Source organism: Gracilinanus agilis, chromosome 1, assembly GCF_016433145.1.
Source record: "Gracilinanus agilis isolate LMUSP501 chromosome 1, AgileGrace, whole genome shotgun sequence".
NCBI lineage: Eukaryota > Metazoa > Chordata > Mammalia > Didelphimorphia > Didelphidae > Gracilinanus > Gracilinanus agilis.
In genome coordinates this window covers 798,177,866-798,193,927 of record NC_058130.1, presented here as the reverse complement: position 1 = coordinate 798,193,927, position 16,062 = coordinate 798,177,866, and the positions used below count along the sequence as shown (strand labels likewise).

The following is a 16,062-nucleotide window of genomic DNA, read 5'->3' as shown; positions in this document are numbered from 1 at the left end:
CTTTTGTGATTCGAGGAGTTAAACTTCTCCTGAAATTTCTTTCAAAAAAAATTTTTTTAATCTTGGATTTTATGAAAATTATACAATCCCCCTGAGGAGGATGTTGACCAACACCCAGAACAACCCAGGATATATGCCTGAGTTACAGGGTATATGAATCAGTTCTCAAAAGAAAAAAAAAACAAAAAACAAAACTGAAATAGAAGGAAAAAAATAAATTTTGGGGAAAAAATTAAAATCTACATATATGTAAAATTCTGAGTAAGCAAGAATAAGCCCATAACTGTATTAAGGGAATATTTGCAGGGATGTAATAAGAGAGGTAATAAGGGGATTAGGCTATAGGTAGTAGCTGGTTGGAATAGGGAATAAGGCAAGGGACCAAAGGCTGGAGGTAATCAAGGGAATAGGCTAGGTAGTAGGGAAATTAAGGCAGAAGTATGGTTGGAATTGAGGATAGGCACTGTGGATAGGGTTTGTGAACCCCTAAGGCAATAAAATGGAAGAGGAAGGTACAATAGTGAAGGTTGGTAGTTGAGGTGGTAGGAGAACTAAGGGAATGTCTGAGTTTAGGGAATATAACACAGAGGTATAAAGAGTTGCAAGGGAGAGGATGAGTTAATCTAAGGCAGGCAATAGCAGCAGGGAAACACAGACTGGATACTCAGGTTAGACACAAACACAGAAGGGAAACAGACTGAGCCCTTCAAGTAAAGGACACTTTACAGAGCCAGGTTAGAGCCAGCCAAGAACTGCTTGAAACTGACTAGAAACTTCTAGTCAGTTTCACAGGAAGGACTAGAGGAAGTATTGAAGTTTCACTTCTTCCAAAATGGAGACCTTCAGCTTCCCTCAAACTCCAGAGAGAATGTTATTCTCTCTCTCCTCCTCCCTCTCTTATTAATCAACTAATGAAGTAGCCAAAGGGTTTTGATTAAAGACAAATGGGGTTTATTGATTTCTAGGGTTGAATAGAAAGGACAGAGAATATTAGGTAACCCTAACAGCTGCCTAGAGAAAGCTTCAGGTGGGGGAAGGGAGACAGGAACCTGAGACTGAATAGGAACCAGCCTACTCAGCTCTGAGAGGGTTTGTAACAAAAGGGGTAGGAAAGCTGGACACAAGGGTGAGCCCTATTTGACTAAACTATCAAGATCTGAAACTAACACTCAGATCTACTCTCCTTTCCAAACTTCTCAGACATTCAGGTAGGGAAAATGAAGGTGGGAATAAGGTAGGCCAGAGAGATTCAAAGGAATTAGCTAAATTAACAATTTTTAAAGGAAAAGCTGCAAAATATAGGCCAGGTTTCAATCCAAAGAAGGAGTTCAGATTGACCCTGATTCTCTCCACAAGTTTCCCAGGGCCAACTGACTTTTTCAAGATTCTAAACCCCTTATTAACTGACAGAAGAACGCTGCTGCATGTAGTATACAGAATTGGGGGTTATAGTTTTTTCTAGCTTTGGCTGAGTTCCAAAAAGCTGTTAGAGGTTTTAGAATCTTGAGAGAGGCAGTTGACTGGATCTTCTGTGGAGGGAGGAAGTCAATGATCGAGCTCTTAGATTATCTAGCTTCAATATTGAAATTTAGCCTAGCATTGATATATTTACTTAAGAAATTATTATTTTAGGTAGACCCTTTATATCTTCCTTTCCCAATACCATCCTGCCTTCCCTCCCTTACCTTAGTGGCTGTGGAGTTTATAAGGAGAGAAATTAGAGAGGAGTTAAATCTGTGAAGAGTTATCTAATTGACAGCATTATTTACAATTTAATGAAATTATCATTTATTTTCTTTAGATAGATTTTGTAAAACTGAGTAAGGCAGGTCCTTGCTCAGATTCCATCTTTACTTCCCTTCCCCCACCTGAGGTTCCTGAGATAACTGATAGGGCTTTCCTTTAATCCACCTTCCTAACCAACATCCTTCAAACAATTAAATCCTTTGTGTTTCAATAGTTCTATTTAGTGTAATTTGTCTGGTAGTTATCAAGAGGGGAGAAGAGGGAAAGAGACAACATACTCTGGGCTCAGAGGGTAGCTGGGCATCCATCTTGAAGGAAGGTGTTACTTCAAAATAGGTCCCTTCCTGTGAAATTAACTAAGCCTGTTTGTTAATTTCAGTCTAGTCTATTTCCCTCAGCCTGTGTTTGAGTCTAAGTCCCAGTCTGTAAGCCTGCAGTGTTAGTTTGTTTAGTTTAACTTCTTTCTCCCAAGAAGATCTCTGTTTCCCTTCTGTGTTATACTCCTGACTTCAGTCCTATTATACCTTGAATCTCCTTTAATCCCAGCCTACCTGAAGCCTAATTTATCCACTTACCAAGTCTCCAACATCCTCTTTTCAATTCCCTTATCCCAAACAACTTTCCTCAAATTACCCCCATAACATGCAACAGCCTGCAAAGCCGTTATGCACCCTCTCTGCACCACATAACAGGTCCTTGAATGTGCTAGATTATTTACCCTATCCTATCCTCTCTCTGATTTTCTTATTTTCTCTTCCTCTTCTCATTTGTAAATAAACTTCCATCAAAGTCATTTTGACTTGAGGTTATTCTTTAATTGGGGATTGATAATTATTCAATTCCCTGGCGACCAAACCTTTTAATATTCACTCAACTAAAACCCCTTTTTACCCCTTACATATGACAATGTTTCAACCAAAACTGTCTGCAACTTGTTTATGGACTTTTATAATAGTATTATTTCTGATCCAGTCATAGGATGAGGGTACAAATAAAAAAAAAAAACAAAAGCAATTGCATTATAGAACCTTTTTCACTATTGGGAACAGTCTGGAAAGGCTTAAAATTCACCTCCAAACTTTTTGAGGTTCCTTCCCATCCCCCCCCACCAAGTACCAACATTTATCTAGATTCCTTTGGTCATGCCTCTGGGGTCCCCCATACTGAGGGGGATTCCCACACTGAGTACCGTGTGGAGGAACCCCATTTTGGGTGTTTTGTCGTGGGTCATGATTTACCTCATTGATTGTTCTTAAAGTTACTATATTCCTGAAATTTATATTTTTGTATACCTGATTCCACTTCCTACAGTTTATCATTACGTGACCCCTTTTTCCACAGAAGCAATACATTAATGGTTGATCTGTGGATTCCTGCAAAGGGGCTATGGCCACTCCTTGATTTGCTTGTCTTTTTCAGTTCTTTCCATTAGTACTCTTATTTCCTTCCTTAATGCCTCCACTAAGTCACTGTTAGCTTCCTCTTTCTTTTCACGGCTGTTAAAGACATAAACTGCTACCCTTCTTAATTCCTCTAAAGGGATAAATGGAAATATTAGCGTGGACAGGCATGATTATTGGGCCACCAAGGACAAACTAGGAAAACAATATACAGTCTAAAAGTAGAGTGTGGCTCGAAATACTCAGAAGCACCTCCAACAGATTATAACAAAAATGAGTATGAATGAGATAGAGTTCCAATGGAATGATGGGTACATAGAGCATACCAGTGTTGGCAAAACTCTTGTAGAGGGAAAGTCATACTTAAAGTGCAAAGATGTCCAATGATATCCAAAGAGAACATGAAACTTCTGGGATCTCCAAAAGGACAAATAAACAGCAATTCATTTTGTCAGAGCTCCAATTTGTCTACTCATGCAGATGTCTTGATTAATCTTGCAGTGCAAAACCCATGCATGAAAAGAATCCCCGCTGCTATTAAAAACAGAGATCAGTGGGAACTCTGTGGAGAGCCTGTTCAGCTTCATTACGAGAGTTCATTAAGAGAGTGGGAGGAGAAAAGGTGGAGCCGCCCCTTAGAGACAGGCATCTCCTGAAGGAGTTTAGCCTCAGCCCGGAGGAGATGCACCCAACGACAGCTGGCAGCGCCAGATGAGGGGTTTGGAGGGTGGAGGAGCTGGAAAGCAGCCAGTGGCCGAGGGAAAGCAAGAAATGAAAGCCGGGGTGAGGGAGGGAACAAGCTCTTGGAGGAGACAGGATGGAATGGGCTCCCTGGTCAGGGCAGAGGAGTTTGCCTCAACAAGAAGGCCTCTATAGAGGACCAGCTCTATATGGTAGGGGTCCTGAGTGGCGTTTTACGGCATCGGATTGCTAAGACAGGAAAAAGAAACTGAGAACAGCCGAACTAGAGGTTAGCCCATGCTGATCCCACGCTATGGGATTTTGGACTTTATTTTATACCGGTTTCAAACAAAGAACACAAAGAAAGAGTCACAGCTGTGAAGGGGTTATAAATCATATACAATTCATTAAAGCCTAAAAAATAGAGATATGGGTGCAAAGACAAGGGCCAAGTTCCAACCACCAATTAGTAGGTGATAATTCTGGAAGCAGAAATAAATTTCATGGAGATGTTTACTAATTGCGTTCTGCCTTGATTTACAGATCTGCACCTGGTCAGATAGTCTGGACTAAATTGTCCGGCTCCAGTCCTTATCTAAGTAATATATTTTTTAGGTTTCAGGCTTCTTAATTATCAAGGAGAGGAATTGTTAACTCAGTAGCTGCTGGTCTGGTTAAGGACTCAAAGCTTTCCAATAAGAATATTGAGAGAATGTGGGGATCTAAAAATGAGTCAAAAGAGGAGCCTCAGATTTTTATCTTAGATGGTCCATTCTATCTGCATCTGACATGCAGTGCAGAAAAATCATACACGCAGTTTTACTTGCCGATGATTTTGTAATGGGATCCAGATAAACATCTATTACAGACTCTGTTTCTCTAAATGACTCCTAATAGCCTCTTGGAGGGGTCAAGTTGTTTTTGGATTAACCTACCTGCTGGTACCAGAGCTTTACAGGGCTCAGGTGACCAGGACCAAACACAAAGACTGCCTCAGCCTGGATTGGTCACGTAGGGAATCCAGATAACAGGCCCTAAATTTGACCCTATTTCTCCAATTGGCTCTTTACATCTAACGGCTTTCAACAGGCCTCGAGCCCCTTCTCCTGTCATGTGAGAGGGAAGTGGAGGATGCGGAAGCCACTTGGGTGATGTGAGAAGAGGGAACTCTCGCTCATGAACGAACTGGCTTTTTTCGGGGAAACGACAGCCGGGAGGAAGCCGATGGTTGCCGCCTGGATGGTTTCTCCACCAAGCATTTTGGGGGTCACAGTCAGGCCTCTCCTTGTAGCCATGTCCGGGCTTTGGGGCTTAGAGTGCTGGTGCAGAGCCAGTTCCAGGCCACAATAAGTGGGCAAAGCCAGGAAAGTCAGCTGGACGAAGGAGGGCTCCAACGGGGGGAGGCCAGCGTGGGCTTGGTGCTGGCCCACCCCATGGGCCCAGACTTCTGGCCAGAGGAGCACCGGGGACCCCTGGGGAGAGCGGCCGCTGCCTGGGGAAGCTCCAGGAACACGGGGAGTGCCGAGCGCGGCTCCTGTGTGATCTCACATCCTGGCACTGGGTTAGCGGCATGTGGCGCCTGAGGAAACTGAGGCAGTCAGCACCGCATATCACAGCCCTTCCTCCTCAGTAAGGAGCCCATCAGAGAAGCAGCCTTGTTAGGGCTAGGGCCACCCAGGGCAGAGGGAACAGGGGAGGAGCAGCCCGGGGGCCCTCCTAGGGGATGGGGCGGGGACAGAGGGGATAACGGGCCGGAGACCAGACCCGCCAGCCCACGCGCCCCAGCCAACAGGGAAGGGGAAGCTGGTCAGAGCCTCACGCACGGCAGGAGAGTGGACAGAGGGTTCTGCCCATGCGCAAAAGACACCGCGAACTACATTTCCCAGAAGGCACTGCAGGCCGTACACTGGCCGGGGTTCCATGGCGGCCCGAGGCCTACGTCACTTCCGCCCCTGCCCTTTGGGTTCCAACTTGCTCTGGCAGCTTCGGCTCCGCTCTGCCCAATCCTGAGCTGCTGCCGGGTCCGAGTCCCGAGTCTCGGGCCGGGGTGAGTGGGGCTCGGGGCCGGGCAGGAGGGAGGCCGGACGCCAGGTTTCGTTGTCCCAGGTCGGGGGAGGGGCGGCCTACCTGCCGCACTGAGCATGCGCAGTGCTAGTTACTTTCCCTCCCTGCCCCATGCGCCCCGCCCCGCCTTCCTCAGGCCCCAGACTCCGCTGCTCCTCCCCGGCCCAGGGCCCGCTGTGGCTCCCAGCAGGGACTGCCAATGGCTTCGAGGCTCCCAAAGCCCCTAAGGGCCAGGCCGGCCTTGACCCCCCCTCCCCTCCCCTTCCGAGGCTCCTTTTTTCCTCGGGGCCCTTCACTGGCCTCCAGCCTCAGTCCTTCCTGACCTGCCTCTGGGCCTCCTGTGCCCATTTCCCTGCCCCAGCCGTTAAGCACGGGTTCCCTGGCCTGCCCTATCGCCTCCCGGACAGCCTGACCCTCCGATCCTGTGACCTGGGCAGCTGGGCATCCCGGTGACCTGGCCTGGCCCTGGGCCCTCCACAGCTGGACATCCCGGTGACTGCCTGGAGGAGGGGGAATGGCGCCCATGTTCCTGGTGGCCAGCGCCCTCCAGGTGAGCCCCCTGCGGCCACGGAGGCTTGTGTCCTGAGTGAGCAGCCCCCCCCCCCAGGCCCTGGTGTGATCTGTGAGCCCCAGCCTGGTTTGGGGGGGGTCGCCTGGGGGTTCATGGGCACCCCCAGCGTGTGTCAGCCATGGCCCCCTCCAGGGAATCCTGCAGACAGCCCTGGAGAGCTCCCCACCTGCAGTGGAGGCTATTGTTGCCCTTTTTAAAGATGGGGAAACTGAGGCTGCCCAGGCCCCTGTGAATGGGGTGGGGGAGGGGAGGAATGCTTGTCACACTGCCTTGGGGGGGAGGGGGAGAGCCCACCCTGCAGGGCCCCCTTCCAGCCTGGCCATCAGCACTTGTCCTTGAGGCAGGCCTGGAATGGGTCTGGCCTCCTCCCTGAGCGTGTCCTGGGTGTCGTAGGGTGCCGTGACATTCGGGGACGTGGCCGTGGACTTCACCCCAGACGAGTGGGGGTGCCTGGACCCTGCCCAGAAGGAGCTGTACCGGGAGGTGATGCTGGAGAACTACGGGAACCTGGTGTGCCTGGGTAAGGGGGCTGCCCTGGGCTCCCACCCCGAGGGCCTGCAGGGGGCATCTCAGAGATCCATGGGTGACCCCTGGACTCGGGCCTCCTCTGCTTGGTCCCCCCAGAGGCTCCTCCAGTTCCAGGACAGCCCAACCACCTGAAGCCTTGGACAACTCCCAGGCTTTGGGCTGGGCCCAGGCCTGGACGGTGAGATTCTCTCAGAGGCCAGGCCAGCCCGAGAGCTTGGTGCAGCCTCCCCCTCCCCCTCCCCAGCCAAAATGGTCTGCCCTGCCAGGTGCCGGGGCCTGAAGCGTTGAAGCAGTCGGTGCCCGTCTTCCTTGGGGGGTGTCGGGGGGAGCCGGAGGTTTTCTCTGGCCTCAGCCCTTCCCCATCTCCCCTGAGCAGGACTCGAAGTTTCCAAACCACACGTGATCCAGCGGTTGGAGCGCAGGGAAGCGCCTTGGATGCTGCAGGGAGGTGGCCCAGGGAGCTGGGCTCCAGGTGAGTGCCCTGGGCCGCTGCTTGGCGGCCTTCTTCCTCCTGAGGGCTGACCTCGTTGGGTCTCCCAGGCACCCTGTGAGGCCGCTGCTCTGGGAGTTATTCTCTCCATTTTAGGGATGAGGAAACAGGCTGGGAGAGGATCAGGACATGACCAGCTTGGCCACTAGAAAGCATGTGAGGCGGGCTTTGAATCCAGGACTTCTTGACAACCCTGTGCCATCTCCATCCTGCCCTGCTGCCTCTCATGGTGCAGCCTCCCCCTCCCCCTCCCCAGCCAAAATATATGGGATGGGGGCTCCCTGCTCGAGACTCCCAGGAACATGGCACTGAACGGGGCTGTGTGGGATGAGCTCCTTCATGGAGCCGCATTGGGTGCTGAGGAAGCCCAGGTACCGATGGACATAACCTTGTGTGTCCTGCTGGGCTCAGAGAGAGACAAAGAGGCCCCTTGAAGGGGTCGAGCTGTGCTGCCACTTTCCTTTGGGGTTTCCATATTCTCCCCTGCCTCCCTGTATTCATCCAGGCCCTCTCTCCCCTAATGTGTGTGTTCCCGTGAAGGGGGGGGGGGGGCATTCACTTGAGGGGAAGAAATTCCCTCAGTCAGCACTTGCCGGGAGTTTCCCAGAGAGCACTTCCTCATTCAGTGGGCAGATCTCTTTCTCCTGCCAGTCTGAGAGCAAAGGCCCCATTTCCCATTAGGATTAGGAAATTAGCCTCCCTCCTAGGAGGCTGGGCAGTGTTTCTCATCTGTGGAGGCTGGAGAGAGACTTGGCCTAACTTGGGAGAGACAGTAGACTTTGCCCTTTGCCCTTTCTCTTCTTCCCTTCTTCACGGCCCCAAACTTTTTAGCCTCAGACCTTTTTCTCTCCTTTAATCTTCCTCGGATGAGCTAACCCCTCTGTCTAGACCCCATCCTTGCTGGCACCTAATTCTGCCCTAGCACCTTCGCCCTCTCTCCATGAGTGCCTACAAGCATGCCCAGCCTCCCCCCGCTTAAAGGGTCGGCCATTTCCACTGTCCTCTCCATGTGAAGGCCTACAGGGCTCCCCACACAGGGTGGATAACTTCACAGAAGCTGCCTCTACTCTCTGCTGGCTTTGGCAAAGCTCTGTCTAGAGTCACCATTGATTCCTCAAGTACCAAAAAATGACCAGCTTTTCCTCAGTTCTCACTGTCCTCTGTCCTTCTGTAGCATTTGGCCCTGCCTGTCTTCTGTCTCTGTCTCTCTTTCTTCCCCCCTCTCTCTCCCCTAATTCTCTGTCCTTCCTCTACAGATTTAGCCCCCTATTAAGTAACCCATGAGTTTCCCCAGAGCCCTATTCTCCTTAGTGCTCTCTCCTGGGTGCTTTCATCCTCATCTTGACATGGGTAATCTCCGTACTGGGGATTCTCAGATCTGCTTCTTTTGCATCACTGGTTTTGTCTCTCTCTCCCCTCTTCCAAACTTCCCTGCTATTAGCAAAGGTCTCTCTCTCCTTCTGGTCTCTCAGGCTCTCAGCCCTAAGGGCCATACTCAGTTCCTCTCTGTCATCCCCCATAGCCTCTCTGCAGCATCTCTGGTTGCATTTACTTTTGCATCTCTGTTTAGTTTCACCTCTGCAGCAGCTTCCTTTGTCCATTTCAGCTCTTCAGAATCTCTGGTCAATTTCACCTGTGATGCATCTCTGGTGGATTTCACCTCTGCAGCATCCTTTGTGAATTTCACAACTGAAGCATCTCTGGTGGATTTCACCTCTGCAGTATCCTTTGTGAATTTCACCACTGAAGCATCTCTGGTGGATTTCACCTCTGCAGCATCTCCCAAACATTCACCCTTCTTCCTTTGGCACTATCCTCATCCTGATGTAGATCCTCACACCTTCCTCACACCTTCTTCTAGAAGGTGTGCCTGCCTCCAGTCTCTCTCCCCTCTAGTCCATTCTCCTTTCAAACACTAAAGTGATTTCCCTAAAGCCCAGGTCTGACCATGTTATCCTCCTACTCAGTCAACATGGGGGGCTCCCACTGGCCTCCAAGATCAAATACAAAAATCCTCTATCTGACATTTATAGCCCTTGATAACCTTGTCTCCTTCTATCGCTCCAATGTTGAAACTTTACACCCCAACACATACTCACTAGCTGGTCCATGAACAAGACCCTCCATCTCCTGGCTCTAGGCCTCCATTTTTGTTTGCTGGCTTTTCTGGCTTACCCCAGTGCCCAGCTAAAATCTTCCTTCTACAAGGAGCCTTTATTAGTCCCTTTTAATCCTAGTACCTTCTCTCTTTTGATTATTTTCAGTTTATTCCATCTCTAGCTTCTTTGTTGTCTTCCCCATTAGACTGTGAGCAGTTTCTTGAGGGCTGGGATTGGTTCTTACCTCTCCTTTATTCAAAGTTAGACAGGGCCTGGCACATAGTAAGCCTTTAATGTTTCTTGACTTTAATTGAGCCAGGCGACTTGAATTTATCAAAAGTAGTTTGATAATCTACTATATTTTCATTTATATTAAGCATTCATTGTGTGTTAGCCATATTTCTTCTTCTTCTTTTTTTTAACCCTCACCTTCTGTCTTAGAATCAATACTGTGCATTGGCTCCAAGGCAGAAGAGTGGTAAGGGCTAGGCAATGGGGGTTAAGTGACTTGCCCAGGGTCACATAGCTGGGAAGTGTCTGAGATCATATTTGAACCCAGGACCTCCTGTCTCTGGGCCTGGTTCTCAATCCACTGAGCCACTCAGCTGCCCCCAGCCACATTACTTCTGACCTTCCCACACCATAAATTATTCTTTTTTGTTAGAGAGCATTGGAACACAGTACAATGGAGCAACTCTGCTTCCTCTTAATTGTCAGTATCTTCATCCTCAGTCCCTGAAACAACGATCTTACCTTTCCTTTGAGCCAGCTGTCTTCCTCATCATTAAAACCTAAGCAAACTAACAAGTCTCTTGTCTTTGCCTTTCTGCTCCTAACTTCACTCATTCTCAGCATTGCCTCACAACTGTGCTCGAGCTCCATGTTCTTCCTCTATTAGCTGTCTTTGCTTTGTCTTCTTGGAACTTTAACAGTCAATAGAAAGTGCTTTTTAATGCCCAACAGACATGGCTGTTTCTTAGGCTTCGTGTTGTCTGGCTTCTCAACAGTATTCAATCCAGAAGACCACCCTCTCTTTCTGGATTCTGTTTCCTCTCTGGGTGTTTGGTGACATTGCTCTGCCTTGGTTCTCCAGACCTCTATGCCTGGCCCTTTGCCAATAATAACCTGAACAAACTCATTGATAGGAGACTCATCAGGTTTGCAGGTGACATCAGGGAGTTCAAAGGGAGGACTAGCACAATGGATAACAGAGTCAGATTCCCAAAGGGTCTTGATGGACTAGAGCAGTGATGGGCCAGATGTGGCCCCCTGAAATGTTCTATCCGGCCCACCAACATTATTCCTAATCTGATGAATACAACGAGTAGTATACAATACAATGAAACTTCAAATTCGTTGCCTTAGAAACAGACTGACGGATGAGCATTTCCTTTCCTTTGGCCCCCTCTTTTAAAAGTTTGCCTATCACTGGACTAGAGCATTGAGCAGAATCCATTAAGATGAAATTGAGTAAGAGTATAAACACTTGAATTCAGACCAGCTTTTTCAGAAGTATAAGTTGGGGGAGACCTAGGTGGATAGCAGCAGCTATTCTGAAAGAGATTTGGGCATTTGAAAGGGTTTCTGGTATAGGAATGTCATGTGGCAGCCAAAAAGCTAAATGTCACTAGTGAGGCGTATTAAGAGGAATGGAACTTCCAGGAATAGGGAAATGATAAACAAGTCAACAAGCAGTTATTAAGCACTTTCTATATGTCAGACCCTGTGCTAAGTTCTTTCTGTGGACTCATTGTGCTCTTCCCTCCTCAGAACGCAGCCAAGTTTTGTGATCAGTTTTGAGTGGCATGGATCCAGAATTGTATCAATGAACTGAAAAGTGTCCGGAGGGTAGCACCCAGGATGGTGAAGGGCCTTAAAGCTATGACATAGGAGAATTTGTCAGAGGAATTAGGGATATTTAGCTTCAATTAAAAAATATCTCACCAGGCCCAGAGATGGGAGGTCCTGTGTTCAAATGTGGCCTCGAGCACTTCCTAGCTGTGTGACCCTGGGGCAAGCCACTTAACCCCCATTCTAAGCCCTAACCACTCTTTTGCCTTGGAAACAATATATATTATTGATTCTAAGACAGCAGGTAAGGTTTAAAAAAAAAAAAAAGACTTGGGGGAATATAGTGGTTGCTTTGGGGAGTATTTATTAGGATTATTTTGTTTGGCTCCAGAAGGCAGAACCAGGGACACCAGGTAGAAGTTGTGAGGATGCAGATTTATCTTACTGCCAAGAAAAACCTCCTAACAATTAGAGCTCTGCAGAAGTGGAATGAGCCACCTTGAAAAGTATTGGGCTCCTCCTTAGAGGTCTTTAAGCAGAGACTGGATGTCCTCTTGTTGGGTCTTTTGTAAAAGGGACCCTTTCATGTATGGACTGGACTGGAAGCCACTGAAGTCCCTTTCTACCTGCAAGCCTCACAAATCCTGCTTCCTGTATTTTGGCAGAGAAGTGATACATGAGAGAGGGGGAATGAAACATGCATTTGTGGTCACGGGTAGGGTTGGATTTGTTTGGCTTCACTGTAGATATTTGTTATAAAGGAGACTTTTTTTAAAATTGGAGTTGAAAACTGTTGGAAGAATGGAGAGATAATAATAGTGAAGAGAAAAACTAGAAGAGAAAAGAGAACATCAGTGAGAAATGTAAAAATATGGGAGATCAAAAGGAGGTCCAGGAGTAGACACAGACAAGCCAGCCACTGTTGGTACTATTGATACTAGGCAGTGGATTAGAGGGTCAGCCTCAAAGCCAGGAAGATGTCAGTTCATATTCTGTCCCTGACCATAATGGCTGTGTGACCCTGGGTAAGTTGTTTAACCTCTCAATGCTTTAGGCAACTCTCTAAGATCATAAGTTACAGTGGTGGTGCTAGTCTGCTTTAGGAGAAGTTTCCTCACATGGGGCTTCCTTCTACATTTAAATAATGGGTACAGTCCCTAGCCCTAGTTCCTACTTGAAGAAACTTTAAGGTACACATAATAGACATCCATAGTTGCTTGGTGCCCTCTTCTTGGTTCTTCTTTGTCTCTGGAAATATTCAGGCTTATTGATGGTTGTCAAGTTATTAATAATTTTTTAAATAAAAAAGCACGAAGAATAGGAAATATTTTTTGTTTCTTTCAGATTGGGAGACTACACTTGAAACCATGGATTCATATCTAAAGCTGGACCTCTCCAGGGAAGATTCTTTCCAGGAAAGACTCAGGAGGGATGGTGTTGCTGCCTTCAAATTGAGAAAGGCCTTCAGTTTTGATGCGAGGTCAGAAAGGCAGCAGGTTAATGAGGAGAAATCTCTTCAGCAAACAAAATTCATCCAAAGCAAACTTCCCCATGAAGTACAAGGGCGTGAATATAATAAATATGGCAAAAACTTCAGTCTAGGACCAATCATTTTTCCACAACAGAGTATAACTATAGGAAACAGTCTACATCGACGTGATATGGACCAGAGGAGCTTTAACTTGTATTCTGACATCAGAAGTTTTAACCAAATCTGTGTTAAACAGGTATTTTCTAAGTATAACGAATTTCAGCATTCCTTTAGTTACAATTCAGACCTTACTGAGAATTGTGTGATACGTTCTACGGGGAAACCCCATGAACATAATGAATGTAACACCTTATTCCTGAACTCACAGCTTCAAAGAAGTCATACTGGATGGGAACCTTATGAATCAAACAAATGTGGGAAGGCCTTCAGTAAGAACTCAGAGTTTCTTGAGCACCAGTCACTTCAGAGGGGAGAGCAGCCTTTTGAAGTTAATGAATATGTAAAGCTCCTGCCAAGTACAAATCATACTGAACAGCAATTAGTTCATGCTGGAGAGATACCTTGCAAATGTGATAAATGCAGTAAAGCATTTTTCTTGAACTCACAACTTAATGTACATCAGAGAATGCACACTGGAGAAAAACGTTTTAAATGTAACGAGTGTGGCAAAGTCTTCCGCCAGAAAGCAAAACTTAATATCCATATAAGAATTCATACTGGAGAGAAACCTTTTGAATGTAACGAGTGTGGAAAGGCCTTCCGTGAGAGCTCAGACCTTACTCTACATCAGAGAATCCACACTGGAGAGAAGCCTTATAAATGTAGTGAATGTGGGAGGGCCTTCAGGCGAAGCAAAAATCTGACTCTTCATTGGAGAATTCACACCGGAGAGAGACCTTTTGAATGCAATGAATGTGGGAAAGCTTTTCGCCAGAGCTCAGACCTTTCTCAACATCAGAGAATTCATACTGGAGAGAAGCCTTATGAATGTAAGGAATGTGGAAATGTCTTCCGACAGAGTTCACACCTTATTCTACATCAGAGAATTCATACTGGAGAGAAACCATATGAATGTAATGAGTGTGGAAAGGCCTTTCGCCTGGGCTCACAACGTAATGTACATCAGAGAATTCATACTGGTGAAAAACCATATGAATGTAATGAATGTGGGAAGGCCTTTCGCAAGAGCTCATACCTTACTCAACATCAGAGAATTCATACTGGAGAGAAACCATATAAATGTAGCGAATGTGGGAAGTCCTTTAATCGACGTAGAAACCTTACTTTCCATCAGAGAATTCACACTGGTGAGAAACCTTATGAATGTAATGAGTGTGGAAAAACCTTCACCTCAAACAGAAACCTTACTCTTCATCAGAAAGTTCATACCGGGAAGACAACATAAAAACTTAATGTTTTTGAGAAATGCCTCACTGCAGATAAGATTTTACTGAGGATTGGAGAATTCATCATGGAGGGCAATCTCATCGGTGGGAAAATAGTTGGAAGATCTCCCACCATAGCACAAAGCTTACTAAACCTTAGTCAGTTCATACTGTAATGGAACCATATAAATCTAGTGAATGGGAGAGGGCACATCCTTTGTTCAAAGTTAGTGCACACCAGAGAATTCACAGTGGAATTCCTTAGGAATGGAATGGCTAGGAAGTTCTGCCAGAACTGCCTCCTCCCCTCTGTAGCAGAATTCATATTTAGAGGAACCTGAATGGGAAGAGCCCACCATCCAAAGCAGAACCCTTAATCCTTAGGGAATTCACCCTAGAGTGCATCTATATGAATAATCACTCGTTTAGCAAGCATTTCTTAAGACAAGTCAGGTACTATGCGGATTCCTAGAGATTAAAAAAGAAAAAGAAGCAAAAGTCCCTCTATTCAAGAAGCTCATATCTTATTGGGGAGATATCACACAAATAGCTGTATATTTGCCAGAATAGTTGGAAGGTAACTATAGAAAGAAAAGAGCAGCTGGAGGAGGCTGCCGTGTGGAGAAGCCCCTGTTTATGAGGTGGCATTTTGAGCTGAATCCAGAAGGAAGACATTCTGAGGTGAACGGGGAGCTGTGGAAGGTGGACATTCTTGGCACAGAGTGAGAACTAGTGCAGTGACATGCAAGTAAGAGGTGGAGTTTCATGTGTGAGAAATAGCAATTAGGCCAGTGTGTCTGGTCTAGGAGGTACAGAAAAGATAGTAATGGGTAAGAAGGCTGGTGAAGTGGGAAGAAGCCAGGTTGTGAAGAGCTTTACGTTTCAGAGGAATTACTGTTTGCTCCTGGCTATAATAAGGATCCATTAGATATTTGGGGCTCAGGGTAGGAAAGATGGATGTACCATTCTCAAAATTGTCCTTTTGGGAAATAATTTTGGTTGCAGTTGAGTCAATTGACTGGGGAGGAACTAGACGCAAGGACTGCAATTAGGAGGCAACTGCAGAATCCAGAGGTTAGGAGTGCCTGGATGTGGGTTACCCTTCATGTGAGTGGAGAGAAGGGGAACTATTTGACAGATGGTGTGGGAACTGGACAGACAGGATTTAGCAGCTCTGAATATGGAGGAAGAGTGGGAAGTTTGAATCTTCATGCCTAAAAAAATGGTGGCACCTTCATTAGTAATGAGGAGGTTTGGATTGTGGAGGAGTCCAGGTTGAATGGGCAATTAGTGACATAATCTTTGAGTCTAAGTCTAAAGAGGTCCTATGATATGAATCTGGGAATTGTTTGCATAGAGATGATAGCCACACCTAGGGGAAATGATGAGATTACTAAGCAAGAGTATATATAAAGAGAAGACCCTCTAAATCTTACGGGAGACTCACAGTTAATAGCCTGGAAATGGATGAGGATACAACAAAGAAAATGGAGAAGGACCAATCAAATAGGAGGCAATGGAGGGAGTAGCTTGGAGACCCAGATTAACAAAGTGAAATGCTACCCAGAAGTCTAAAGGGAGAAGGCCTCAGGAACAGCATCAAGATGTCACAATTAAGGGGGCAGTTGGGTGGCTCAGTGGATTGAGTCAGGCCCAGAGATGGGCGGTCCTAGGTTCAAATCTGGCTTGAGGGACTTCCCAGCTGTGTGACCCATGGCAAGTCACTTGACCCCCATTGCCTAGCCCTTACCACTCTTCTGCTTTAGAACCAATACCCAAGGTTGATTCTAAGACGGAAGAGAAGGGTTTGAAAAA

General features: G+C 46.7%; 1 protein-coding gene across 1 annotated transcript; it reads left to right on the top strand.

The window, feature by feature from the left end:
• The first annotated feature begins 6,380 nt into the window (after positions 1–6,380).
• LOC123230577 (zinc finger protein 2 homolog) lies at positions 6,381–15,433 on the top strand. Its single transcript, XM_044656710.1, has 4 exons — positions 6,381–6,441; positions 6,856–6,982; positions 7,367–7,462; positions 12,715–15,433. The coding sequence occupies exons 1-4, from the start codon at positions 6,406–6,408 to the stop codon at positions 14,265–14,267; spliced, it is 1,812 nt and encodes a 603-aa protein (XP_044512645.1). The 5' UTR covers positions 6,381–6,405; the 3' UTR covers positions 14,268–15,433.
• The last annotated feature ends 629 nt before the right edge of the window (positions 15,434–16,062 follow it).